At 32.1% G+C, this 27,345-nt stretch overlaps 1 protein-coding gene across 3 annotated transcripts; it reads right to left on the bottom strand.

Moving 5' to 3' along the window:
* Nucleotides 1-9,606: 9,606 nt before the first annotated feature.
* Nucleotides 9,607-24,850, bottom strand: LOC145136564 (DNAse I-like superfamily protein). 3 transcript variants are annotated; one of them, XM_079070687.1, is made up of 12 exons: nucleotides 24,588-24,849; nucleotides 13,855-14,017; nucleotides 13,441-13,519; nucleotides 13,068-13,179; nucleotides 12,676-12,747; nucleotides 12,172-12,244; nucleotides 11,965-12,069; nucleotides 11,122-11,881; nucleotides 10,835-11,019; nucleotides 10,634-10,742; nucleotides 10,174-10,551; nucleotides 9,607-9,897 (listed from the first exon to the last, which is right to left on the bottom strand). In XM_079070687.1, exons 3-12 carry the CDS (start codon nucleotides 13,495-13,497, stop codon nucleotides 9,883-9,885), a joined length of 1,866 nt encoding a protein of 621 aa, XP_078926813.1. In that variant the 5' UTR covers nucleotides 13,498-13,519; nucleotides 13,855-14,017; nucleotides 24,588-24,849; the 3' UTR covers nucleotides 9,607-9,882. The 3 variants fall into 3 exon arrangements, with proteins under 3 accessions (XP_078926813.1, XP_078926812.1, XP_078926811.1); XM_079070686.1 differs by having other exon boundaries at nucleotides 13,441-13,665; nucleotides 13,843-14,017; nucleotides 24,588-24,848; XM_079070685.1 differs by lacking the exon at nucleotides 13,855-14,017 and having other exon boundaries at nucleotides 24,588-24,850.
* Between the last annotated feature and the right edge of the window lie 2,495 nt (nucleotides 24,851-27,345).

Raw genomic sequence — 27,345 nt, 5'->3', positions numbered from 1 at the left:
GTGGCCATTTCAGAATAAAGGTGTGAGTTTATTGAAGAATGAATGATGATTTAAATAAGATAAACGACTCTGCGGATTGACAAATGGCTATGTAGACTGACAATAAGCTCTGCAGACTTGCAAACAGCTTTGCGGAATGACAAACAGCTCTGCGGAATGACAAACAGCTCTGCGGACTGACAAACAGCTCTGCGGATTAATGGATACAAATTTCATTAAATTGGACAAGCCTTTTAATTTTGAGAAGTTGTGGAAAGTTGTGAAAATGAGTTCCTTCAATGAGGTGTTAAAAAAAAGTTTCTCCAACCTACTGATTTTCTTTCATAATCTGCAAATAACCAATCCTAACACCTTCACGTGCATTAAGAAAGATATGTACGATCGTTTCCAATTTTGTTTTGTGCCATTGGGATACATGGTATGTAATCCTTTATACTAAATTTTTGGTTATTTGAAGTTGTTAACTGGCTACTATTCTTATCTTTTCTTGCAGATTCGTATGTTTCTCACGTCTATGATAGCAATCATATTCGTTTGTCACGTACCGCTAATTGGGACTTACATAACATCCATGTACATTGCGGTTGCTTTAGATGGAAATCATGAACCCCTACTTATAGCAGTTGCTTTGGGAACCATAAAATGTGACGAGTCATGGGTATGGTTCATGAGGAGGCTGAAAGAATGTTTAGGTGACAGTATGAAAGTTGGTTTCATAAGTCATATGTCTGACTCTATAGACTTCGCAGTACAGAGAGTCTATCCTGATTCATATCATGGTTATTGTTGTAAAAATATAGCTGAGAAAATACGGGCTTCCACCGGAAACAATATAGTTGTGGAGCAGTTGTTCTGGAAGACATGCAAAACGTATAATGTGTCTGATTTTATGGGAGTTTGAACACCTTACAAAATGAGGTGAATGGGAATGATCTTCACTGGATTGACAATATTGCCATTGCAAAATGGGTACGGGCATTTTTCCCTAAAGTACGTTTCAATGTGAAATTCATTGACATTCCCGATGTTGTCAATTGGATAATGACAAACAGGCATGAGTTACCAATAACAACAATCATTCAAATGGTCCATGACTTCATGCAAGGAGTGTATGGTCAACGTGCTGCATTCGGAGGTAATAATGATATGTTTTAATATAAATTATTGCATCATAATTTTTATTTGATGGTTCAGTTAATTTCACAGGGGAATTTCATGGTCTTCTGACCCCTTATGCACTTAAGGTGCTTCAAAAAAGATTTATCAACTCCGATGGTTGTAAGGTTAGGCATATTGTTGGCGAAAGATATGAAGTGAGTAAGTATTTAACCAACGAATCTGTGCAATTAGATCGTGGCATTTGTACTTGCGAGAAATGGAAAAAGTGCGGTATACCTTGTCATCACGCTATAGCATCACTACAAAGGCTTGAAATTGAAGAAATCTAACTTATGGTAAATTATAAGTTAACTACTGCGGTGTATCGAAATGCTTATCAAACTGAGATGGTGAATCCTATTCCAAACCTTATGCACTGGGAAATATCAGTTGAAAGTGTTGTCGTCTTACCTCCACGACAATTTACTTGAATTGTAATGCATGGATGACAACTAATATTAGTTTCTATTTACTTTTATGTTAACCTTAGTTTTGGTGCGTTGACGTTGTTATATTTTAATAAATAATGTGTACCTTTTAATTATTAATATTTACCTTTCAATAAAAAATTGTAATATATAGATCACAATTATTGGTTAAAGACAGTTCTGCGGACTGACAAAAAGCTCTGCGGACTGACAAACAACACTGTGGACTGACAAAAAGCCCATTAGTTGTTAAAGAGTGTATAAATAGTCATAGATGATCGTTGAATTTTTCGTAAAGAGTTGCATTTTTTTTTATTTATAATATGAGTTCATCTTCAAATTTCTATATTTGCATTCGTACAAGTTTGTGCATTGGAGGCCATTTCTATATTTCAATACCGGTGTGAGTTGATACAATATTTAACCGGTATGACAGTTTATACACTAATCCGTAGAGGTGTACACTGATCCACAGAGGTGTACACTGATCTGCTGATAACAGTTCTGTGGATTCTCAAACAGTTATGTGGACTGATATTAAACATAAGTTCATTATTTTTATCTTTTTTTTGTCAAATTTTTTATATAATAATCACATAATACCTTATGTGATTAAAAAAATTAATATTAATAAACGAAAAAAAAAACGAAAAAACGAAAAAAAATAAAATAAAATAAAATAAAAAACTCAAGATCCGCAGAGGTGTTCCATTTCCTCAGAGGGATTACTCGATCCGCAGAGGGTGCTCTGCGGATCCTATGGTCAGATTCCGAAATCCGTTTTTTCATGGTCACTTTTTTCAAAGAACCCTTCTTTTTTGGTCATTTACCGAATTTTCTCTTATCGGCTCATCTGGAAATTCACCTTTCGTGTACTTGGGGCTCCCTAACATTATCCAAGGAAATCTTTCATTCTAGTATTTGTTTTACACGTCAAACACTCCTATTTTTATAAAAAAGTAATCTCTCTATAACTATTAATAATTGGCAATTTTACTTTATCACAACTGTCTATAACTTGTCACCAGGTAATATCTAATTGCTATTTGTTGAAAGTCAAATTGTAACTTGGACTTTTTTTTCTCAATCCAAAAATGTATACCACTTTCACTCCCAACTCTATCCTGAGCTTAAATATTGACGTGTCTATTATTATTATTATTATTATTATTATTATTATTTTATGATTATGATATCTTTAGACTTTAGGCACTCACTAAATTTGTCAAAATACAATATATTTACAGAGACAAAGGCGTTTTGAATTTTGATCATTTTCATTCAATTGACCAAATAGAAATAATTTCTTTTAGGTAAACAATGACTAAATTGAATCATGGTTTGGCCAAATGAAATGGAAAATTAGCTTGTAGGGGAAAATATGTATTCCTAGTAAACAATTTCGTGTTGACAAACAACCATAGCTAAAGCTATTGCGGTTTGCCCTAACCATGGTAAACTATTTTCAATTCTCAAATTTGAGTTTTTTTTCGTTAAAGAGGACTTTTGTTTGTGTATTTTGTGGACCGTACCTTTTATTCATCTCCACGCATTCAAGCATGGTCAATTGTCGATTTGTCATATCTCCAGTTTCTTTTTCCTCAAAATCAGATATTAAGAAAATTCAATAACGTAAAATTATTAAATATCATATAGTCTAATATGTCCTTTTTGTATCACTTTCGGCTTATGTCATGGATGAGTTCAAAAAAAATCGAGTTATGTCTTGTTTGCAATGTTAAAAAATAAGTTTTTTAATTGAACCAATATAGTTTCTGTTACAACCACTTTAACCGGTTCGACCGCTGGGTCAATCCAGTTTCTAGAATTCTCATGTCACATACAAACGTCCAAACATTAAAAATATACATAAAACAAGTTTAAACATTAAAACTACACATAAAACAAGTTGTAAATCACTTCAAATATATTAAAAAATAGTCATAACTGTTCAATCATTCCACATAAAATAATATGTAATACTTAAATAAAATATAGTTTTAGATTAATACATATACATCAAAAAGCATCACAATATTTATCATATTTTTTTTTCAATTTAAGAAAAAGTTAAATAGATGTAAAAATATCACCAAAGTTTGTTATGTAAAATGTTTTATTTCTGTGTGTTTTTATTCAATTCAACTGGTTCAAAGGTTTTTTTTTTTTTTTTTTTTTTGTAAAAATCAGTTGGTTCGTTCCGGTCTATAAATATACATAAAAGTGGTGCTAGTTGAACTACTCTTTTCCATGACTCCTAGGTAGAACTGGTTTTTAAAATATTATTTATTGGTTGCCACATACTCTCTAATTTAAAATATTGAAATAAATATAAAGTTGAAGCTCTCTCTCTCTCTCTCTCTCTGTGTGTGTGTATATATATATATATATATATATATATATATATATATATATATATATATATATATATATATATATATATAACCAAACATAAACAAAGTTAAATGAATGTTCACGAACATAAATGAACGAAAGAGATCATTGTTCATTTTTGTTTGTTTAACTAAATGAACGAAAATAATTGTTGATGTCTGTTCATTTATTATATAAACGAACTTTCCGCCAAACGGTTTGCGAACTATTCGTTGAACATTCATTTCCTTTACAACCCTATAAATATCACTCCAGCTAATGGGAGGTTTCAATAATACACACATCTGCTCTTCAATATTTACTCTTTTACATTCTCTAAAATTTCTCATCCTAACTTGGGCTTGAAAACGTAATCTCAGGCTCATACTGGATTACAACCGACTCTAGGTTTCACTTTGTGATCATTTTCGGGACTTGGTTGTATAATACACCGAAGGGTCGGATTCTAATATGACAATTTAGAACACTTGGATACTGAATTGTAACATGAAAATATGAGAAACTATTAAATTTGTAACCCAGTCTGCACGCCAAAACACCCCACCCTTCGTGTAAGGGTACAAACACCCATACACGGTAAAATATATCACAGTAAAAAACAGATTATGTTTTGTCCATTACCAAAAGGAGCGCATCAAACAGACCTGCCAAAATCATGTCTTACCAACGACATATTTAGGCTAAAAGATAGGTCTTACCACCACAACAACAATAATATAAATGCCACCCTAGCTAATGGAAGTTTTCAATAATACATACATCTAGTCTTCAATATTTACTCTCTTATATTCTTTCAAATTCCACATCCTCACTTGGGTGTTGATACGTAATATCAAGCACTATATGGATCACGCCTGAATCTAGTTTTCACTTTGTGATCATTAGGGGGACTTAGTAGTGTAAGACATCGAAAGGTCAGATTCTAATATGACAATTCAGAACACTTGGTGTAACATCCAAAAAATTATGACCCAAAAATTTCATTTTTTATTTAAGTAAAAACAATATTCCAAAACATTGTTCATACATCCCAATAGAATAAATATGTCAAATATCATCAAAATCAGAGTATGTCCCATAAACAAAATACATATGGTGTGTGCGATGCAGTCAACCCGAACTCTTCTCTTTGGAACCGAAAGTACCTCAAACTTAGGGCGTGTTCAGCAAAACTAGCTGATAGCGGGTAGCTTGTAGCTTGTAGCTTGTAGCGTTTTGTTAAACGCTACATGAAGTAGCTTTTGGATTTGGAGCGTTTTGTTTAAACTAAACGCTAGAAGCTTGTAGTGCCAAACAAGGTTTTCTGTTCAAAACGGAGCGTTTTGTCAAACGCTAGAAGCTAGAAGCTCTCAAACGCTCTTAAACGCTCCGTGCCGAACACGCCCTTAAACTAAAAACCGTAAGCACAAAGCTTAGTGATTTTTCCAAAGTACCACATACCATACATACAATAACATATAATGGGCCCCGCCCTGTCTTCCGGCCCCGCCCGGCATCGGACCCCGTCTGGCATTGGGACCCGCCCGACATCGAGCCCCGCTCGGTAATAGATCGGGCCCCGCCCAGCATACATATAACATATACCAATAATCACGTACATATGCAATAATCACAAAGATACATAGCATACAAGTGGTCATCGGGCCCTAGCCCGGTAGGCATATAACACATAACACATGCAAGAGTCACGAAGACAGCTAGCATAGTAACATATCATAAACATGGGCCGACATCGATGCCTTCGAGCCACTAAACCCAGTGAGGAAGACTCACCTCGAAAAGTCAAATGAAACGAATGATCCCAGATTGCTGGTCCTACAGCTCCCCGAGCTATCAATAACCACATAAAACTAATTAAAATTTGGGATCTACATCATAATCAAAAATCTCTACTTGGGGTACAAAACCATTTTACCCCTAACCTAGCTTGGTCCAAGAATGAAGTCCATAACCACAATCCAATGGGCCCAAAAGTTAAACAATCCATTAAGGCCCAAAATATGGCCCAATTTCCAATTGGGCCCAACTCCTTCACATGGGCCTTAGCCAAGGCCCAATAACATACCTGGCCCAAAAACTACCAAAATCAGATGACTCATTTAAGCCCTAACCTTCCAAGCCCAAACCAAGGCCCAAACTGAAAGTCCATTATCGAAATGCCATCAGACTGAGTACGCTGGGCGTACTCAGCTGGTACGCTAAGCGTACTGCATCGAGGGCTTATACGCTGTGCGTACAAGCTTGTACGCCCAACGTACTCAACCAATTCAACCAACTTCAAGATTAAGCCCTTAACTTGTTAAGACTTTGCTCCAGGATGTAGATCTGACCACTTTAAGCTGAAATATCACGTAAAGTTGCTAACTTTACGTCCATGCATGACCATAAGAAGTTGTAAAGCTCAAAAAGGACTTAATGAATGACTTAATGGATGCATGAAGCCCCTAAACTCCATAAAGTTGGCACCTTTATGCCAAAGGAGTCCATGAAGACCTTGGATCTGAAAGAATAAGTCTTTGGGACGTCCTAATCCCAACATCCATCCAAACCATGGATAAAAACATAACTATTTAACCAAAAAGGAGATCTAAGCATCTAGCAAGCAAGATAAGAACTTGATACCTCAAACTTCTAGCAAAATAGGTAGAGATTCTGGATCCAAGACTTCCTTCTCCAAGCTTAGCAACTTCAAGATCTTCTAACTCCTTCACAATGAACAAAATGAACACCAAACTCTCTTTAAAGGCTCAAATGCTTGACAATGGAGGCTACCACTTGATTTAGGGTTTTGGAGGCTTTCGGTTCTGGTAAAGAGGCCAGCCCCAGAAGATAAGGATGCTTAAATAGGGTGCAACACCCCCGTTTAGGGTTTCATTAAAGTTTACGTACGCCCAACGTACACTTGCGTACGCCCAGCGTATGCAACCTAAGTTATGTCTCGCCATCAACCCAGTACGCTAAGCGTACCAAGTGGTACGCCCCACGTACTACTTCAGGGACCAAAATGAAAATATTGAATACTCAAGGGCTATAAGGCACATACTAGGGCACAAATGTTACACTTGGGTTCCAAACTGTAACACGAAAATACAAGAACGACTAAAGTTGTAATTTGGGCGCTAAAACAACCCCCTATAAGGGTATAAACACCAATACATGGCAAAATATCTCACAACCAACAACCCCCCCCCCCCCCCCCCCCGCACACACACATTTGAAGGATACAAACACCCATACATGGAAAAATATTTCACAAACCTAATCAAATTATGTTTCATCCATTACCAAAAGGAGCGCATCAAGCAAACCTGGTAAAAGCATATCTTACCAGCGACATATTTAGGCTTAAATACAGGTCTTGCCCCCATAACAACAATAATATAAATACCACCCTAGCTATGGAAGGTTTCAGTAATACATCTAGTCTTCAATATGTACTCTCTTATATTCTTTCAAATTTCCCATCCTCACTTAGGCATTGAAACGTAATATCAGGCACTTTATGGATTACGACTGACTTTAGTTTTTGCTTGGTGATCGTTAGGGGGGGCTTAGTAGTGTAAGACATCAAAGGGTTAGATTCTAATATGACAATTAAAAACACTTGGGTTTCTAACTGTAACACGACAATACAAGAAACGACTAAAGTCGTAACTTGGTCTCTAAAACAATCCCCCATGAGGGTATAAACACTCATATATGGAAAAATATCTCACAACCAACATTGTATTGTGTTTCGCCTATTCCCAAAAGGAGTGCATCAAAGAAACCTACCAAAAGCATATCTTACTAGCGACCTTTGCAGGCTAAAAGGTAGGTCTTACCTCCCACTACAACAATATAAATACCACCCTAGCTAATGTGAGGTTTCAATAATACAAACATCTAGTCTTTAATATTTACTCTCTTACATTCTCTCAGATTTCCCATCCTCACTTGGGCTTTGAAACGTAATCTCAGGCTCATCACATATTACGGTTGACCCTAGATTTCACTTTGTGATCATTAAGGGGACTTAATCGTGTCACAAACTGAAGGGTCAAATTCTAATATGACAATTCAGAACAATTAAGTGCGGTTTCCGCATTGTAACATGAAAATACGATAAACTAATTAAGCTGTAACCCACCCTGGGCGCTAAAACACCATCTATATGGATACCAACACCCATTCGTTGCAAAATATCTCACAACCAACATTGGATTGTGTTTCACCCATTCCTAAAAGAAGCTCATCAAATAGACATGTCAAAATCATATCTTACCAGCAACATTTTTAGGCTAAAAGACGGGTCTTGCCTCCCATAACAACAACAATATAAATACCACCCTAGCTAATGGCAGGTTTTTTGTAATACATACATGTACTCTTCAATATTTACTCTTTTACATTCTCTTAAATTTCTCATCCTAACTTGTGCGTCGAAACGTAATCTCGGGAACATCCTAAATTACGACCGACTCTAGTTTTCACTTTGTGATCATCAGGAGGACTTAGTAGTGTAACACACCGAAGGGTCGGATTCTAATATGACAAAAGAACACTTGGGTTCCAATTTGTAACACAACAATACAAGAAATTATTAAAGTCGTAACCGTAACCTGGTCCCTAAGACCACCCCCCACCCCCCACAAACACCCATACATGAAGTATCTATGTCCAACATCAGATTATGTTTCGCCATTCCCAAAAGAGCACGTCTTGCTAAAAGCATATCTTACCATCGACCTGTTTAGGCTAAAATGCAGGTCTTACCTACCACAATAACAATATAAATATCACCCTAGAAAATGGGAGGTTTCAATAATACATACACCTACTCTTTAGTATTTACTCTCTTACACTCTCTCAAATTTCTCATCCTAATTTGGGCGTTGAAACGTAATCTAATACTCATCCCAAATTACGACTGACTCTAGTTTTCACTTTGTGATCATTAGTCTTGGGGATCCTAGTTTTTACATAAGACATGCCCCACTAAGACTCATTATGTGAAACCCGTACTAATCCGTTAAATCTTTCTAAACCAAATTGGTTTAGATCAAACCCGTTTTTTTCTCGCCTCACCTCTAGTTCTTTTACAATCGTCTGTTTTTAGACTCATTTCTTCAAATTAACAATAGATTTCACTTAGTAGTATATATTTGGCATTTCCAACTTTTCTTTTATCATGCACTTAGTTCAGATACAAAGAGTATATATACAAACAAATAATCGATTAAAAAACTTAATACTTGGAATCTATGCTTTATACGTTACCAAGGAGCGGATTTAAAGGGGTTTCCGGGATGGCCGATGCAACTCCTTAAATTTTGTAGTACAGTATAATTTTTTTGGGAAATTTCCTGACGTAATGTAAATTTTCTGAAATGCAACCTTGAGATTGTCCTACGTTTGCCACGTTACCAAATGAAGGAATTTTCAAAAATACCATTTACTCTATTCTCAAAGATTTCACAAATACATAAAAAGGAAACAAAAAAATAACTTAAAATTCTACTATATTTTAATTACTTCCCAAACCACGTTACATGTACAGCGACCAAACTCACCCAATCCAACAACAATAACAACAAAGCCCTGAGAACAGAAACTACAAGGAAAAATATATTTGCACTTCAAAAAATTTAAAAGAAAAAAACGACATTTCTTTCATGTATATGGCCCATAAGTGCATATAAGTAAACACTTCTCCTAAAATTATTGAAGGGAACTTTTCTTTGCTAACCTAACTTTGAATAAAACTATACCCCCACCACATATAATTTACACATACTTTGATCACAATCAATGAAACTCAACTGTTACCATAAATGATAAAAGAATCATCCGAGTCCCAATAGCCCGAGTCATCTCAACTCAACTCAACTCAGTAGCACATTTGACCTTGTGCATATGCTGACTACCAATATGTATCCTGCGACAGAACAAAATCTTATTAAAATGTTTGGTCGGCAAGAAACATAATGAATTTCAACGAACTTTTTTTAATTATTCCAATATATATGACTAGGGTAATTTCATCTTTTAAAGAATAAAAAAAGGAAGAGTGAAATTGAATTCCTCCAACGGCATCAAACATGGAATTTGAAGGATTCTGTCAGAATTGAATTCCATCCATGGAATGGAATCACGAATTCCAATTCCAATTCCGTCAGAATCCACGAGCCAAACACTCCCTTAGACGACTAACCTCTTTTAATCTTAAGTGGTTGATTCCATGATCAATTCCCATTCCGGCCACAATTCCATCATTCTCAATCTCGGCATCAGTGAAAGTAAGCGCTTTCTGTAATTTTCTCGGAGAGAAAACTTCAACCTCAATCATATAACATGCAGACACAGGCCTATGATCAGAGAGCATAAATTCAGTTCTTCTGTAACTCATCTGCCTGATTCCTTTCCCATATGAAAGGATTCTATCACACCATGCCGGAGTTCTCCTCCCAACTTTCGGATCCTCCCCATAATATCTCTCTGAATTTTGCTCGTATTTGTAAGTTGGTGCAAAGTCCAAAATACCCTCCGACCACCCATCAAATGCACGACCTTTTCTTAGCTCCTTAATTAGCTGCAATTAACATGTCATTTAAATAATTTAAAATTTCTAATTCAATTTTAAGCTACTTTTTATAAATATAACACCAACTTACTTGATCATACTCTGACAACTTTGACCAGCGGTTTTTGGAAATTAAGTCACGTGTTTTATCGTATGACAAATTCAGCCGATAATTTAAATCACCCAACCAGATAATTCGACTGGAAATATATACACGAAAGTTAATTCCTAAGAAAAATAGAAAAATAAAATTTTTGACATAAACCAATAGTTGCAAGCTGTATATACTTACTCATGGTTGTCTATCTTCTTGGGAAGAGTATTTTTTGAAAATGAGCTAAAACGAGTTCTTTTATGAATTTCATGAACATCAGCATTTCTTTTAGCAGCATCAGCTTCTCTTTCACCTGATGTTAAATGAGTGCAAATGAAACAGAAAAGTGTCTGATATATCGACATGCTCACTGATATCGACCCCTGAAATTATAAAAATACAAAATCTGTTAATTGTAAAAGAAAGGAAACGATTAACAAGATGTAATATATTTTTTATAATACAAAATAAGATCCATGTGTCACCTTGTTGCCTATGTACCCCATGACACCAACACCAACAGCCGACACGTGTACATTTTGTATATGCTTTCTTAATCTTCTACGCACCCATATTGTAATAAATACTCCCACCATTTGTTTGCTTACAATTTTTACATATGGGGGTCTTCTTTTTCTATACAGTGTGGAGTCGAGATCCAGGTCAGCAACAAGAGCTTCCTCTGGTATGACTTGATTATTATTAATGTCAACATTTATATACGACTTAAAAGAAGCGTAAGATCTAAAAGATTTAGAAGTCGTAAAAGATTTAACAGTTTTCAATGAATTTGGTCTCTCTGTTGTTGCACACTGTGCCAAAAGATCCAACGGTGGCTCCGGCCAGCTCAGCCCTATCCTTTCTGTCCCACTAAGTATTCTTGTCAACTTTCTATTATTAGAAACAACCAATTCCTTAACATTTTCTTCAGATGGAAAGCAAACGAGTTTCTTTTCTTGAATAGTTGAAAGTGTATCATCAAAGCAAGATTCCTCATTAAAAGGGTGGACTTCTTCTTCTCCTTCACTATCACTTTCTAAAATTACTTCATCTTCTATATCTGGAGCATCTTCAGAAGGTTTAAATCTTGATGGAGATGAAGGGTTACTGTAGCATTTGAATTTGGTCTTTTCAGGTTGAATTTTGTTAAGGGTCCCACGAATCACATTTTCCCATATTGGGACTGGTCGATTATCTTCAGCTCCAAAAATGTTTCCAGCATTTAAAGGAATTATCTCCTGAAAACTGTTGAGTAATCATGGAAATTAGTACTGTTTTTTACTGTTTTTGTTTGCATAGATAAAATCAAAGAAATGGAATTTAGATACCCAATCACGTATATGTCAGCAGGATTGTCTACATCGAGCATGTCATTAATATTTAAATCTTCAGATGGAAGTTTCCCTCCAACATTCCAAGTGCTGACAGATACTCTAGAAAGAAAGCAAGAAAAAAGTACAAAGCATAAGATGCTAACACAGTAGCAAAATAGTGAAGAAACAGTTGTAAAATGTAAATCACATGTGAAAGCTTACTTTAGTTCCTTTGCTTCTATATACTGTGCACGACATGTCTCTGACTTTCGTCGTCTTGACCTTGGAAAAGCTCCTGTTGACCAATTAAGGAAAATTTATTTAGTCAATGAATGAATAGAGACCTAATTTGAAAGAAGTGTAAAAAAGATAAACAATGCAAATGGTCTGTAAAAATAAAATAGACCAATAAAAGGTTAAGAAATCTAGAAAGTGCGAATAAAACATATTTAGTTAATGCACGTAGTTCTCAATTGGTAGGCTTCTTTAAATACCACAAGAAAACACATGGTCTCTTAAATATCAAATTAAAGAATCAAAACAGCAACAAAAGGTCCAAGAGGAAGGCAACAAAAACTTATGGATCACAGAATGTTTTATTGAATTGAATAATAAATAATAAAAGAAAGCATCAAGTAACACTTTGTGACGCCATTTGTATCTACTTCATTATAAGAAAACCAAAAAAAAAAAAAAAAAAAGGAGAGAGAAATTGTATGTTTTTACCATTATCACTCTGGAAATCATCCGCTTGTTTATCCTTGACTCGTGTTTCTTTTGGCGATTCATAGGAGTCTTCTGTGAAAACAAAATCAAACAAATCAAATCAAATTAATATACAACAAATATATATGATCCAAAGTTGCTCCAACTGTTACACAGAAATCCACATATTAATCCTAATTTACTCCCCCAATTAGCGACAATTTGGGCTACACGCAGGATTATAACAAGAACTGTTTGAAAAATATCTGGTGTATATTATCGATTAGTTATATACTCATACATAATCCAAACTCCAAAGTTGCTCAAAGTTCAGAGATCTAATAGGTGCAAGTAGAATCAACATCTACAGATATTATAGCAACAAAACAAATGAACAAGTAGTTAAATCTGACCTTCGCCCTCGGAATCATAGTTGCTATCTTCATCCTCCGGATCAGCGCTGTAATCCGAATCTTTACCAGAACGGTTGAGCCACTTCCGGATAACGATTCTCGGCCAGAACACCTGCAAACACGTACAGCCGAAACAATAATTTCAGCCCAACGACCTTCGCAGTTCTTCTTAAGTTCTCCAAATTACAAATCTGAACAACCAAAACACACACATAACAAATAACTTCACAGATCTTAATGACGTTATGTACAACCGATACATCCGGTTCTCAGCTAGAAAAAAGCTTTTCTTCGTACTGGATGAATACGTCGATGATCTTATCCGGTGCTGACTGTGTACAATAAAAAGCTAGTGAAGGAGAAACAAATGTACCTCATGGCCCTGATTCTTCGACGGAGGATGATGCTGTTCGTGGTGTCGGTGCTTCATCAAGCTTGAGTTTGCAGAAACCCTATCAGGAACAAAAAGAAACTGGATTTGACAACTGAAAGTTGAAGCTGGGAAAGGATGACGGTGGTTGAAGAAGGTGGTGTATAATCAAGTAGCTTTGTGATTCTAGTTGCAAGTACAGTAATACGCACTGTATTTCATTTATATCTATTTATTTTAAGGAAAAATGAATGCCGAGTATCATGGAAGGAAAGAATTGAATATGATAAATTTAGGGGAAGAGCTTCTGGTTTTTATTAGTTTTATTATTGAAATTGAAAGTATTTAATAAACATTTAACATTTTAAACGGGTGGGTCGTAAAAAGTAGTATATAAAAAGATACCGAATTCCTGACCATGTTTCTTCTATGCCCCCACCACTCTAAGACTATATCATCCATCGCACTCTCGTTTGCGCTCGTTTTCCCACCCTTCCCCAGTTCCCACACAACATGATTGATAGCTACGACGCGTACCAGTTGGTATTGGGATTTGTGTACTGGCTTATTGGGAACATCCCTGTTAATTCACATCACACATATATGCATGTTGAATAGTGTATAGGGCTAGCAATTAGGTGTCAGTTAGAAAGGCAGTAGTCGATAGTTGAAATTTGATAGATGAAAGTTGGGGGTTGGCTAAAATAAATCAAAAGTTAAAAATATTTCAAAAAGCTACTTTTATGAAGAAAAAAAAGTTGTTTAAAATAAGAATTAAATACTCCTGATGATTAACTAAAAAAGAAAATTAAAATTTTTCTTACGAACTAAAAGCTAAAAACGAAAGTTCTTAAAACCTTTGTGTTAAACACGCATTCGAATAAAGTTTATTTCTATTTATCTAACGTTTAATGACGAAAACGGCCTTGTAAAAATCTCATAAGTTGAATTGATTTTTGTTTTTTTCAAGATATTGTTAGAAATTGAAATATTACCAAAAATTAGTTTTTAGATTAAAATTTTCAAAAATACTTTCATTTGAAAAGACTTTATTGTCCATCTTTTATTTCATTATTATGTCTTTATCTCTCTATGGAACATAAACACTTTCATCGGTGTCATTTTCACACCACCAAGTTCATCATCTACACATATTTTCTATCTTCGAATGTGATTGATTTCAATTGAGTTTACACACCCTTTTTGTCTAATTCACTATGTGTGAGTGTGTGGTTTTCAATTTTTCAATGTGTGTGTTGAACCCAAATCAAGTGTGTTTGAGTGTGTGTGTATCGAATCGAGCAAGTCTCTTTGGCGGTTATGGAGCAAGTCTCTTTGGGGGTTTAGGAATTTGGTATTCTTGGAATGATTTTGTTGAAGGCGAAGAGAGGGTTGGTAAGTTTTTTAATAAGAGAAACTAGGTTAAGATTGAAACGAGGATAGAGGCACAAAACCTTCTAATTAGCATTGAAATCAAAAGGGGTTTGATACTGTTATATGCTATGCAGTTATTGCGGTCTAAAATCTAATCACGGTCACTTGCCGTGATTTAAAATAGCGGTTCTCGCGGTGAGATATCGGTGGGATAGCGGTTTTTGAAATATATATATATATATATATATATATATATATATATATATATATATATATATATATATATATATATATATATCATTAATTAATTAATTAATAAAGGAGAAATACGCAACTCCTCTATTCCAAAATCCATAGAAGAAGGAAAAAAGCGATAGAAACAGAAAGAAAAAGCAATGGCATAACTAAAATCAATTTTGTGAAATAGTGGTCAAAAACCGAGATCTTGGAGTCGAAATAGCGGAAAATAGCGGCCAATCTCGGCGATATTAGCGGCTGCGCTATTCTGAGCGCTATTTGAAACCGCTATTTTGCCAACACCCGCGAAACGTTATCCCACCGAGATCTCGGCGCTATTAATTGCCTAGGTTATATGTAAGTTTGGGTTGGAATATAGGGTTCTAAACATCGATTCAGGAAATTGAAAGCCGCAAAGAAGAAAAAAACACAAGTCACTCTTTGTTCCATACTGATTTGTAGGTACATTGATGTTGAAGGATGTAGATTCGATGGCCTGTGTGAGATGGAGACAATGGTAGTTGTTGGCTAAAAGGTGAAGGCGGCTAGGTATTATGATATAGATATTGTAATGTAGGGTTGCGATGAAGGTTAAGGTTGGAGATGAGCTTAATGGTGGATGTACGTATGTGTGGTGTGGACGTGGTGGTAAGTTTAGACAGTGTAATAAGGGATAGAAAAAGGGTCGCGAAAAAGGATTCGCGAATTTGCAAGGTGCAAAAAAGATTCGTTAAATTTAGTTGCCACTTGGCGATGATGTTCAATCTCGCGAATTTTTCATAAGGTAATTTTCTTTTTGCCAGTATGTTTTTTAGCAAATTTATTTTGCTATAAAAGTCACATTGTTCAAAAGTGTTTTACAAACTAAAAGAAATTAAAATGAAGAGGATAAATGCTCTCAAGCATGGTGTTATTTATTGATTAAATATATAAAAATATTATATATTTTTTATTTTATGTTTTTCTATCAAAGATTGGAAAAAATCGAAAAAAAAATCGATCATGAACGAAGCAAGAAAGAGGGAGAGAGCTTTGTGAAGTCGGACCATGAAAGAGGTAGTAATAGCGCCCATCAAGACTATTTGGAGATGTAAACACAACGTATAAGGGCGAACATGATACTTACGAAGGATTAAATCAATTTCGTGAAAGGCGGTAATGTTGAAAAAGAGAGACAGTACCGTTGAACCATTGAAGGAATGTGAATGGAGAGTAGTTGTGGAATGGAATCCTTGAACATGAGTGATAAATAATATGAAGAAAAATTGTGTGAGCCCATGACCACACATAAATTAATAAGCATGGTTAACTAAAATAATGGCTATTTCATGATAGATGATAACTTTAGTGTTTTTAGGCAGTGGTAGATTTAAAGCTTTGGTAGTTGGGGCACATGCCTCCAATGCCAAAAAAAAAAAAATTACATATAAATAACTTAGTTATTAAATTTTATACTTGAAAGTCTTTTATGTTTTTTAAGAAATTCAAAAAATGCCCCCAACAAAAAGAAATGATGAAATCGTCATTGCTTTTAGGTCATATATACCCTTTGAATGCAACCATTTTAATGAATAACAATAAAATAAAAATTAAGTTGAATTATAATTAATAAATAATAACTAACTTTAATAGTTTTTTGATGTTCTTTTACTGTTTGTAATCAAGTAAAAACGGTTAATTTGAATTTATATCATAACTTTTATTATATAATATTCAGTATAATTCAAATATCTCATTTAAAATATTTTATTTTATCAACATAATAATATAAATTTGTCTCAATCTGAAATATATCATACACCATATATTTTTGGTCTCAAAATTCATTTTTATTTATTTAGTTAAATTTATATCGATGTTCAAATCCACAAGAATTTGATAAAATGTATATTGTTTTTCCATTGAATATGATACTCTAAATATCATCTAATTTCGAAAAAAATTAAACCATTATATTCATCATAAATTATTGAGTTCAACGATAAGGTATTTATAATTTATCTTAATACAAAATATCATCAACCTATAAAATTCAATATATTTCTTATTTATACATATAAATATTAAACAGTTTTAAATAAACTAATAAAATAACCTTAGACCTATAATTTTGCATCCATTCAGTTTTTTAATCAAATTCCATAACACGATTCAAGAGTGTGTTGCAGTTTTTGTCGTTTCTAAGGGCAAGTGGATCGCGTGAGAATTTAACCCTTAGTTATACAAAATTTAATTCACGTACAATCCATATGTAAAGGCTCTTGAGTACATGTCATTCGAGACAATTATTTATCTTAAACCACATTAATCTGAATTTTATTAGGTCATTATAAGTATTACCAATCTCAAGTGCCGACCTTTTAAGAGCCATGTATCTTATCATATGGTTCAAAATAAAAGATAAGTTAATATCAATTTTTAATTTAATATAAAGTTATTATTTTGTAGTTAATAACAATAATTTTGTTATTCATAAAAACATGTATTTCTCCATATTAAACTAAATACATGTAATACTATGATATGTACAAGCATTTTTCTAGCATATCTTATAATTATGGTCGTTATTTTATGTGGTTGAACATTTTAAACCATATTCATTAACTTTTAATGAATTAAATTCTTTAATATATAATTTTTTATGCTAATATTTTAACTTTCAACTAAATATATACAATTTATTAATTTAAATATGTTGTAAGATGTAAAACATTCTTATTTAGATCAACACCTTTTAAATTACTAATCAAATATACTTAATTAATTAAATTTAATATCTTGTTAAATATAAAACAAAATCAAATTGTCTTTTCTAATGCTTACAAACAAAATTAAATATGGTATTATATATAAAATCTAAATTGAAATGACAAATTAACAAACAAATTTTCCAATAATTATATTTTATACTTATCATTAATCATTTTGATTTTTTTTCAACACAATTAAACTTCTTTATTAATTTTATATCAATGAGTACTTTTTAACTTTTAAAATATCATATTGATTGATTTGTTGATTTAGATATTTTGTTAGATTATCATATTGATTGATTTGTTGATTTAAATTTTTTTGTTAAAATGTAAAACTTTACGATTAACTATGATATGTTTGGATTTAACTCTTGAATAAGTGTGGCGGTCCTTTAATTTTCCATAACAAACATCTATACACACCAAAATGCCATTGTAGTGAACTAGCTCGACAATATCTCCATACACTAAGTTTGTAAGATAAACTAGTTTCGATACTTTTAATAGCTAAATGAAACTTTCGACAACAAAATTAACCAACATATAATCTGTTATACACACCACTAAATCTACTAAACATTTCCATCATTCCTAGGAACATATCTCATGTCCCTCATAGATAAACGAATCAAAATTAAAAAAAAAATGCAATTTCATTTGCATGGAATTAAAAAAATAAAGAATTAAATATATTTTTAATTTTTATTTCTATCAATATTTTTACTCATATAAAATAGTAAGATGTGAAAGTTATTGATATTTATAGGGATAATGACTTAAAAGGATAATATTTTTCGATTTGTACGCATTTAATCATTGAGTTTTTTCTTCGTCAACATTTACGCCTTCAACTTGTTAAACTGTACACATTCAGTCCTTATGATCGATTACTCCAGGTTAACCGAAAAAATGACTTAATTGGGTAATATATTTCTCATTTTGTACATATTTAATCATTAATATTTTTGTACACATTTAGTCTTTAATATTTTTTCGTTTCAAAATAAGTCATTTTTGTTTGTCTACTCATTCAATACTGATTTCTTTAGGTTTTTGTCAAAACATCTTATGTGGGACAATCATTGATGAGGTGTTTCTGTTGATGTTTATGTTCATTGCGATCTCTACTACTTGATTGTGTCGGCCTTGTTGTTTGGCTTAGGTCGTGTGTATAAACGCCATAACTTCTTCATATGATATCAAATTTTAACGATCTTTATATTCACGTGCTCATTTTTTGAGTCTACTATAACTTTCGTTAAGATTACTCTCATTAAAATGTAATATATCTTTACTTACGATTTTATAAAATAAAAAAAAAACATCAATACATGCATTCATAAAAAAAGTATGGATATAAAGATCGTAAGTAAAGATATATTACTTTTTAATGAGAGTAATCTAAACGAAAGTTGCAGGAAACTAAAGGGAAATCTCTAGAAAAGTCCTAAAATTTTATCCTAATTTACGAAAAATTCCCAAACAAAATTTTGTTTACGAAAAAGCATGAATTACCTGTAAAAATGGCGATTTAACCCATTTTTTCCGGTTTACCGGTTTTATTACTTACATGTTTCACTAAAGTTCCATTATTTTACCCTAATTTGCAAATAAGTCCCAAAATAAGATTTACTGATCATATGACCCTTTGCTCTATTTAACATATATTTTATCGGTTTCATTGCTGACCCGGACGCGTACTCATTAAATGAGATGATGAGATGGATATGTTGAGTTATATAATGCTATGTTTAGCATAAAACTTGATATCCTGATGTATTGTATATCTTTTTGGAACATAAAATGCATCCAACGAAGACTACAATAATTACATAAACTAACAACAACTGCGTTATTTTTTACGTTTATAAGAAATATCAAATTGTCTATCTAATCTTATGTAATCCAATATATCCATCTCATCAGACATCAACTCATTTTCTGCCTTTTTTTTCTTGGAAACACACATTTTATTGGTTTCATTGCTGACGTAGATACATAGACATAAATGAGCCGATGAGATGGATATCAAATTTTACAGTAAATGTGACATTATATAACCCATCGTATTCATCTTATCAGCTAATTTAATGACTAGGTGTCTAGGTCAGCAATGAAACTGATAAAATGTATGTTACATGAAGAAAAGGGTCAAATCATCGGTAAAATTTATTTTGGAACTTATTCGCAAATTAGGGTAAAATAATGGGACTTTAGTGAAACATATAAGTAATAAAACCGGTAAACCGGAAAAAATGGGTCAAATCGCCATTTTTACCGGTAATTCATGCTTTTTAGTAAACAAATTTTAGTTTGAGACTTTTTCGTAAATTACGGTAAAATTTTAGGACTTTTTTGAAGATTTCCCTAAACTAAAATGCAAACACATAGATATAAAGATCGTTAAAATCCGAGATCGTATGGAGAAGTTATGACGTTCAGAACACATGACCTAAGCAACCAAGTAGTCGAGATCAAGATGGACATAAGCATCAAAAGTCTCAAACACCTCATTAATAATTGTCTCATGTAAGATGTCGTGAGAAAACGTAAAGAAATCATTCATAATTAATAAATGATTAGAAAAACAAAAATAACTTATTTTGCAACAAAAAAAAATATTAATGACTAAATGTGTACACAAATATTAAGGACTAAATGTGTACAAAGTGAGAAATATATTACCTTATTAAGTTAATTTTACCTAGTTAACTTGAGTAGCCGGTCATAAAGACTGAATGTGTACAGTTTAACAAGTTGAAGTGATAAATATAAACGAAAAAAAATTTAATGACCAAATATATAAAATCAAAAAATTTATTACATTTTTAAGTCGTTATCCGATATTTATATTAATTTAGAAAAATGGATTCAAACAAAATATAAAATCATATTGAATTTCTCTAATATATGTATATAACCACAAAAATTTTCAAGTCACGCCAACAATAGAGAATTTCAAGAATGGTTCAGAAATCGAAAGTTATCCTGATTTACAAAGAACCAGTCAATATTTTTTGGTCAAAAAGGTAAATTTTTATACTTTAAAAGACTTTCACAAATACAAATACAAACTTTTTATATATATATATATGATAATTTGATTTTAATAATAAAGATGGATGTAGATAATGGTGGGACCCGATGATATGTGAAGATGTTCCCTTTTCAGCTACTCTGATTCCTGCCGTAGAAAGACACGGACAGGGATGAGGGAGACAGTAGACAAGTGGGATAAGTTCAACAAAAAGAATGTGGGTTGACTGACCCGACCCGACCCAAGAGTCATACGATTGTGACAGGCACTCCGCCATTCCGGAAACGGCGACTCGTGCCTGCGGTTGGACCACCCACGTCTGCGATATTATGTTCATCGGACGGCATGGCCGGTGATTGTACAGTGGTCCATCATTGACTTCCACCCAAACACTCCACCGCCTTTATTGCTACTTTGTATTTACTATTTTGGATCTTTAACATGTAATGCACTAGGTTGTATTTCCGTCGATTCTTTATTATTTTATCATTTTATGTAAGATATAATATGGTTATAGAAAGTAATCTATGTAAAGACAACCTACATTCGAATTTCAAAAAGTTTCTCAACTACAAATTAAAACCCAAAATATTAAAAATATATATTTTTTTATTTTTTAGTTTGACATGTTTGTTCAACTACTACTATGTTTTCCTAATATAGAAACTTTTATAAAAATCATTATAGTTTGATTTTTTTTTCGGTTTAACTATTAAAAATATATTTTTTTTCATTTAAACACTGAAAATTGTTTTAATTTCGGTTTAACCACTGAAAATTTGGTTTTGTTTTCCATAATAATCATTGTATGTTCTTTTTTGGTATTGACGAGTAGACTGCAATCAGAACAATTTATTTTGTTCTGATTGTTTTAATTTCGGTTTAACCACTGAAAATTTGGTTTTGTTAAGCATGGTTTATTTTAGGGTTTAGGTCATTTTTTATTACTTAACTTTTGATTTTGTGATCATTTGGTTACTTAACTATTTTTAAGTTTAAAAAGGTCATCTAATTTTTGGTTTTATGTTCATTTAGTCACATAATTTTTGTTTTGGTCACTTGACTTTTGGATTTGTGCTCATTTAGTCACCTAACTTTTAAAATTGTGTTCGTTTAGTCACTAAACTTTTAAAATAAAGCTATAAAACTGAGCACAATTTTAAAAGTTAGGTGACTAAATGAGCATATTTTTAAAAATTAGGTGACTAAATAAGTACAAATCCAAAAGTTAAGTAACCAAACCAAAAATTAGGTGAATAAATGAGCACAAAGCCAAAAGTTTGGTGACCTTTTAAAACTTAAAATTAGTTAAATGACCAAATGAGCACAAAATCAAAAATTAAGTGACCAAAAAATGACATATACCCTTTATTTTAAGAAAAAAAAAATCAAAGTTTTAATGGTTAAATAAAAAAGAAAATTTTGAGTGGTTAAATCGAATAAATTCATGGTTTTTATGAAAAATAAAACAAATTTTAATGGTTAAATTGGAAAAAACTATTTCGGTGTCTAAACCGAAAAAAACCAAAATAAAGTGGTTTTTATGAAATTTCCCTCAATAATACTTATTTTAAATACATGTAGTGGATGCCATGTATTTGGCAATGTCATTGACGCACCAATAGTATGTTTAGGCTTAATTAGTAAGATAAAACTAATATAACTAATAGTTTGTGGTTAATTGATGATTAAGAAAACGAAAAGATAGTTGAATGTATCATCTAATTTGTAAAAAATATTGAATTAAAAATTAAATAATGGTAAGCGATATCTTTGAATTTTCTGAATATAAAAAGGTAAACAAACCATCAAAACTGCAGAAATATACATGGTGATTATGATGGCATCTCTCATTTTCTTGTAGAGGGAATAAGCATGCGGGGACATAATCAAGTATATATGTCAACAAAGTTTTTGTGTTTTTTTGTGAAAATACTTGTCTTTTTTGTATGTTGTTTAATACGATGAAAGCTAGTGCGGACCTAAAAACTTTTTCCGAAGAGGGGAAAAGAATTTTAATTATTTTATGACAGTAAAATATTTTAGAAAAGTGAAAATATATTATTTTATAGGGTCAAAATATATTATTTAAAAAAAACATATATATATTTTTTTATTGAGGGCAGCCAACGTAACTCCGCCCATGAAAATATATAAGAATATAAATAGAAAATTAAATTTGATCAAAACTCATTTGATGATATTGAGGTTTACTATTTAAACTCAATTAATTTAAGCATGGATTTTGGTTTTAGTTTTTACTTTCCATTTTATATGATTGACCAAATCATGTCTTGTCCATGTCAATTGCCTTTTAAATTTTATTATTGGAAAATATAAAGATTGAGTTACATTACGACTTTTAGAAGAAACAAACAACCTAATAGATCTTTCTTAGATAAATAAAAACGCTTTATCTTTGTTTCTAGGTCATTTAACAATGTTATGGCATATACTTTTATCATTGCTTTTATTAGCATTCAAATATTCAATATCCATACAATTTAAAAAAAGGTTTATATACCAATTACAATCGCATAATATTGCTATTTATCAAACAACTAAATCTAAGAAGATATTTGTAAAGAGAAATTAAATATCCTCGTACTATTTTTCCTACATATCTTTTTATACATGTGAAATGACGACTAATGTCTTAATTTTATAAAAAATATGACACTTGTCATTATATAGGTAGGAAGATAAATAGAAAAAAAATATATAAGATGATATTTAATTTCTCGTTTGTATAATGAAAAAGTTGTATTTGTTTAAGAACAATTCAAAAGGCATTTCATTTATGTTTACTTTTTACTTTTTAGCAACTTACTTTGAATATATCCAAATATTTAGAAGCCAAAGCCAAATCCAGGTTAGTTTAAGAAAGCATCGCCTATTCAGAAGACCAGAACTAAGCTTGTCCACATTAGTTATAAGTTATAACATAGCTGTATCTCATATTACTAAGACACTGACACCAGCACAAATAAAAATATCAAAATAAATAAATATGGTTTTGTAACCAATAACTGTCATAATTGTGTTTTGATTTCTAGTATATATATAATTTACCATCGAGTAATTATTATTATTATTATTATTATTATTGTGTTTTGATTTCTAGTATTATTATTATTATTATTATTATTATTATATATATATATATATATATATATATATATATTTTCCATACTCATACATCTAAACATTGTTTTCGTACCTACTTTAATTCGAAGAATTGTGAATTAAACATTGTTTTCTGACCTACTTTAGCTCGAAGAATGCCAATCACTCTTTCCTTACCAAAATTGAATATTTTAATCACAAAAATATCGATTTTACAAAGTCTAGATATGATTAATTAATTGTATACAAATCCTTCACTTACGAACCTCCAAAACATCTGAAAAGGAGTTAATTAAAGTAAACCTTGTGAAAAAGTATATAGAAGAGGACTTCACGTACACGATGACCCATATATTACTTTGTGGAGAAATAAAGCTTTGTATCCTTGGACCATGATTACTGATGTTAATATCTGGTAAACAACTATCAAAACTAGCTAGGTTTTTGTGTTTAACACATCTAAACTCCATATCCACCGATCAAATTTTCTTCAACAAACATAGATAGCTAGGATGTGTGTATGCGTGTGTGTATGTATGTATATATATATATATATATATATATATATATATATATATATATATATATATAGAGAGAGAGAGAGAGAGAGAGAGAGATGGTACCTTTTGGCATGCATATTGTCTTGATTTCTTCCTTTGTTTAATTAGATGAGGATCTTCAAGAGACAAGTGTTTGAATTTGTTTGCTTGTTCTACAAATTTGGCACTTAGAGATGAAGGAAACACATCCACTTTTTGTTGAGTCGAAGATGAAGGAAAGGGAAAAAGGAGAAAAAAACATGTAGAATGGGATCCAATAGTTATGGATGTGGGTGTTAGGGTGTAGATGGGGGTGGGGTTAGCGGATCCAGTATTTAATTGAGTCTTTTCTTTTTATAGAGCTATTTCCTAACTTTAGGTATAATTTCTTGGGGGGTTCCCAGGTTGGTATTGGAAAAAGAATTTGGGCATTAATTAGAACCTGATTATGTTAAATGCAGGCCACATGGTCTCTTCACACAATGATAATGGCAAAACATAATTTTGTTTTATTTATTTATGTAGTTTTAAATTTATTGTGATATTTGGTAAATTGTATTGGTTTCTATTTTATGGACGGTTTTCGACATTTCGTGGTCATCATTTAAATACTAAGGTTTCCCATTTGTGTGTTTACATTTTAGCAATCGACATTCAAAACGATAATTAAGCAAATATTTTGAATGATAACTAACATTTAATTAGGTTGTCAATTCTCTATATGATGTGTGACATGACATGATTTCGATACGAAAATAACAGTCTTGAGTTGAGTTTTTCTTACCTGAAACATGTTAATCCGCAACCCCACCCATTTATTATACAAATCGTGTTCGCGTTTGCAAAATATTTTACAGGTTGACCTATGAACCCATTTATTTTATTAGATTAAAAAAATAAAAAATATATTTTTTATATTAAGGAGATAGTAAGGACTAATAAGTAAAATATATGACATTTAGATTTTTTTTTCTCGTGACCTACAAACTCGATACTGACCCACAAACCTGACTTTGACTCGCGAACCCATATAATTAAACGGGTTATGTAAGTTTGTTTGTTTATGGCTAATCCATATTAGGGTTGAACAAAACAACAAAAATATTTATGTAGGTTGAGTCTAGGTTGAGCTTTTTTGACCTAGCAACCCGAATATGACACGGTTGTCACCCTACGATTAAAACTTTTAAATATTATTATTTTCAGCTAATATTATTGTAAGAAAGCTTTTAAAAATTATAAAATCAGTTTTATTATGTTAAAAATAATGATGGTATAGAAAATCATTCGTTTATAATGGTGTTAGAACAAGGTTTTTTTTCGGGTATGTGAAATGAGCATGAAAACACTGAATTATTGAAAGAAAAAATCGAACAAACAAACAATGTCTTGTGAGGACCATTACACTTAAAATCCATATGTGGGCTCGTCAAATGGGTTTTTTCATGATGAAATTTTACGTGAATCTGGGTTTATTCATGGGAACGAAACAAAACCGTGTTTTAAGAGATTTTATTTTAACAATGGAATATATTTTTTTCTGAAATTCAAACGACAATGGGAATAATATAATTACAAAAAATAAACAATTGCTTCTCATGGAATTATATCAACAATATATTTGTTCACTAAATTATTAGTTCACATGGGATTCTCCAGCAAGGACGGTAAGAGTCTAAATTTGTCGTCAAATTATAATCCAACCGCAACCGCACGGCATCTTGCTTCACCATTTTGGTATAACAGCCCCCCACCACCAAATACATATTTATATAAAATAAATTTATAAATATATATATTTTTTTAAATCGAACATATGGTATAGCGTTAGAGAATCGGATAATCGTATCAAGGAAGTGGTAAAGAAGAGTGATCTCGATGATTCATATAGTCTTTTTTTACATAACTCTTCAGTCTTCATGCATTACCCTTTCAAAATTACATGAGCCATCCCTGTGTTTTGGGATAAATTGCAGGTTTCGTCCAATCAAATTTTTTCATTCGTTCAATTAATTTGGTTTGGTTTTGTTTCAGTTTTGATCACGGTCAAGTTTAAATAACTATTTTGTTATTAGTTGTATTTTTAATATTTTGTAATTGTTATTATTATTTATAATATTATCCAGCCTACTAAATAATATAGACCCCATTCCCACCTTATCCCCTCCCTTCTCTTAATTGTAGGACTCGATTAGACTACCACACTCTCACTCCATCGTCTTCGTCACCTTCACATATCCTATTGACTATCACCATCATTGACGATGCATTTTCCTCCCCTTCATTATCTTCCTACCACCTAACCAAATATTCCACCACCACAATTTCATCTCCTTTAGTTTTGGGTTTAGGTTTTTCTAGTTCTTGAAATGAATTCATCTTCATGGCCTTTCTTTCTCATGTTTGTGCCTTCTTCATTCCCAGCTAAGAAGACACATATGAGACAATTAGTATTTCGATGTTGAAGTTAGTACTAAAGACCAGGAGGGCATTTGTAACCCATGACATGAATGAAATTGGAACTCTCATAAATATTAAAAGACATATCTTGATGCATTTATGAACATGATGGTGGTAGAAACCATGAAATTGATGCAACTCATCTTCATACGGTTACATATTGAAATAGGCGAGGACTAAAATCGATTTGGAGTGTAAAACCATGTGATATAAAACAATAGAAAGTTGCAAAGGGTGTGAATAAAGTGGGTAACGACTAAAAGCGATCCAGATCACATTCTAGGGTTTGATTAATAAAGTGTTGATGTGTCTTAAATTATATATATATTCTTAAGGACATTTCAATTACTTTTATGAATGTTTTAGTGGTAAACATAGGACA

The sequence above is a fragment of the Lactuca virosa genome, chromosome 9 (assembly GCF_052849685.1).
Source record: "Lactuca virosa cultivar CGN04683 chromosome 9, Lactuca_virosa_CGN04683_v6, whole genome shotgun sequence".
NCBI lineage: Eukaryota > Viridiplantae > Streptophyta > Magnoliopsida > Asterales > Asteraceae > Lactuca > Lactuca virosa.
Note: the sequence above shows the minus strand (reverse complement) of the source record. Positions and strands in the feature narration are given on the sequence as shown.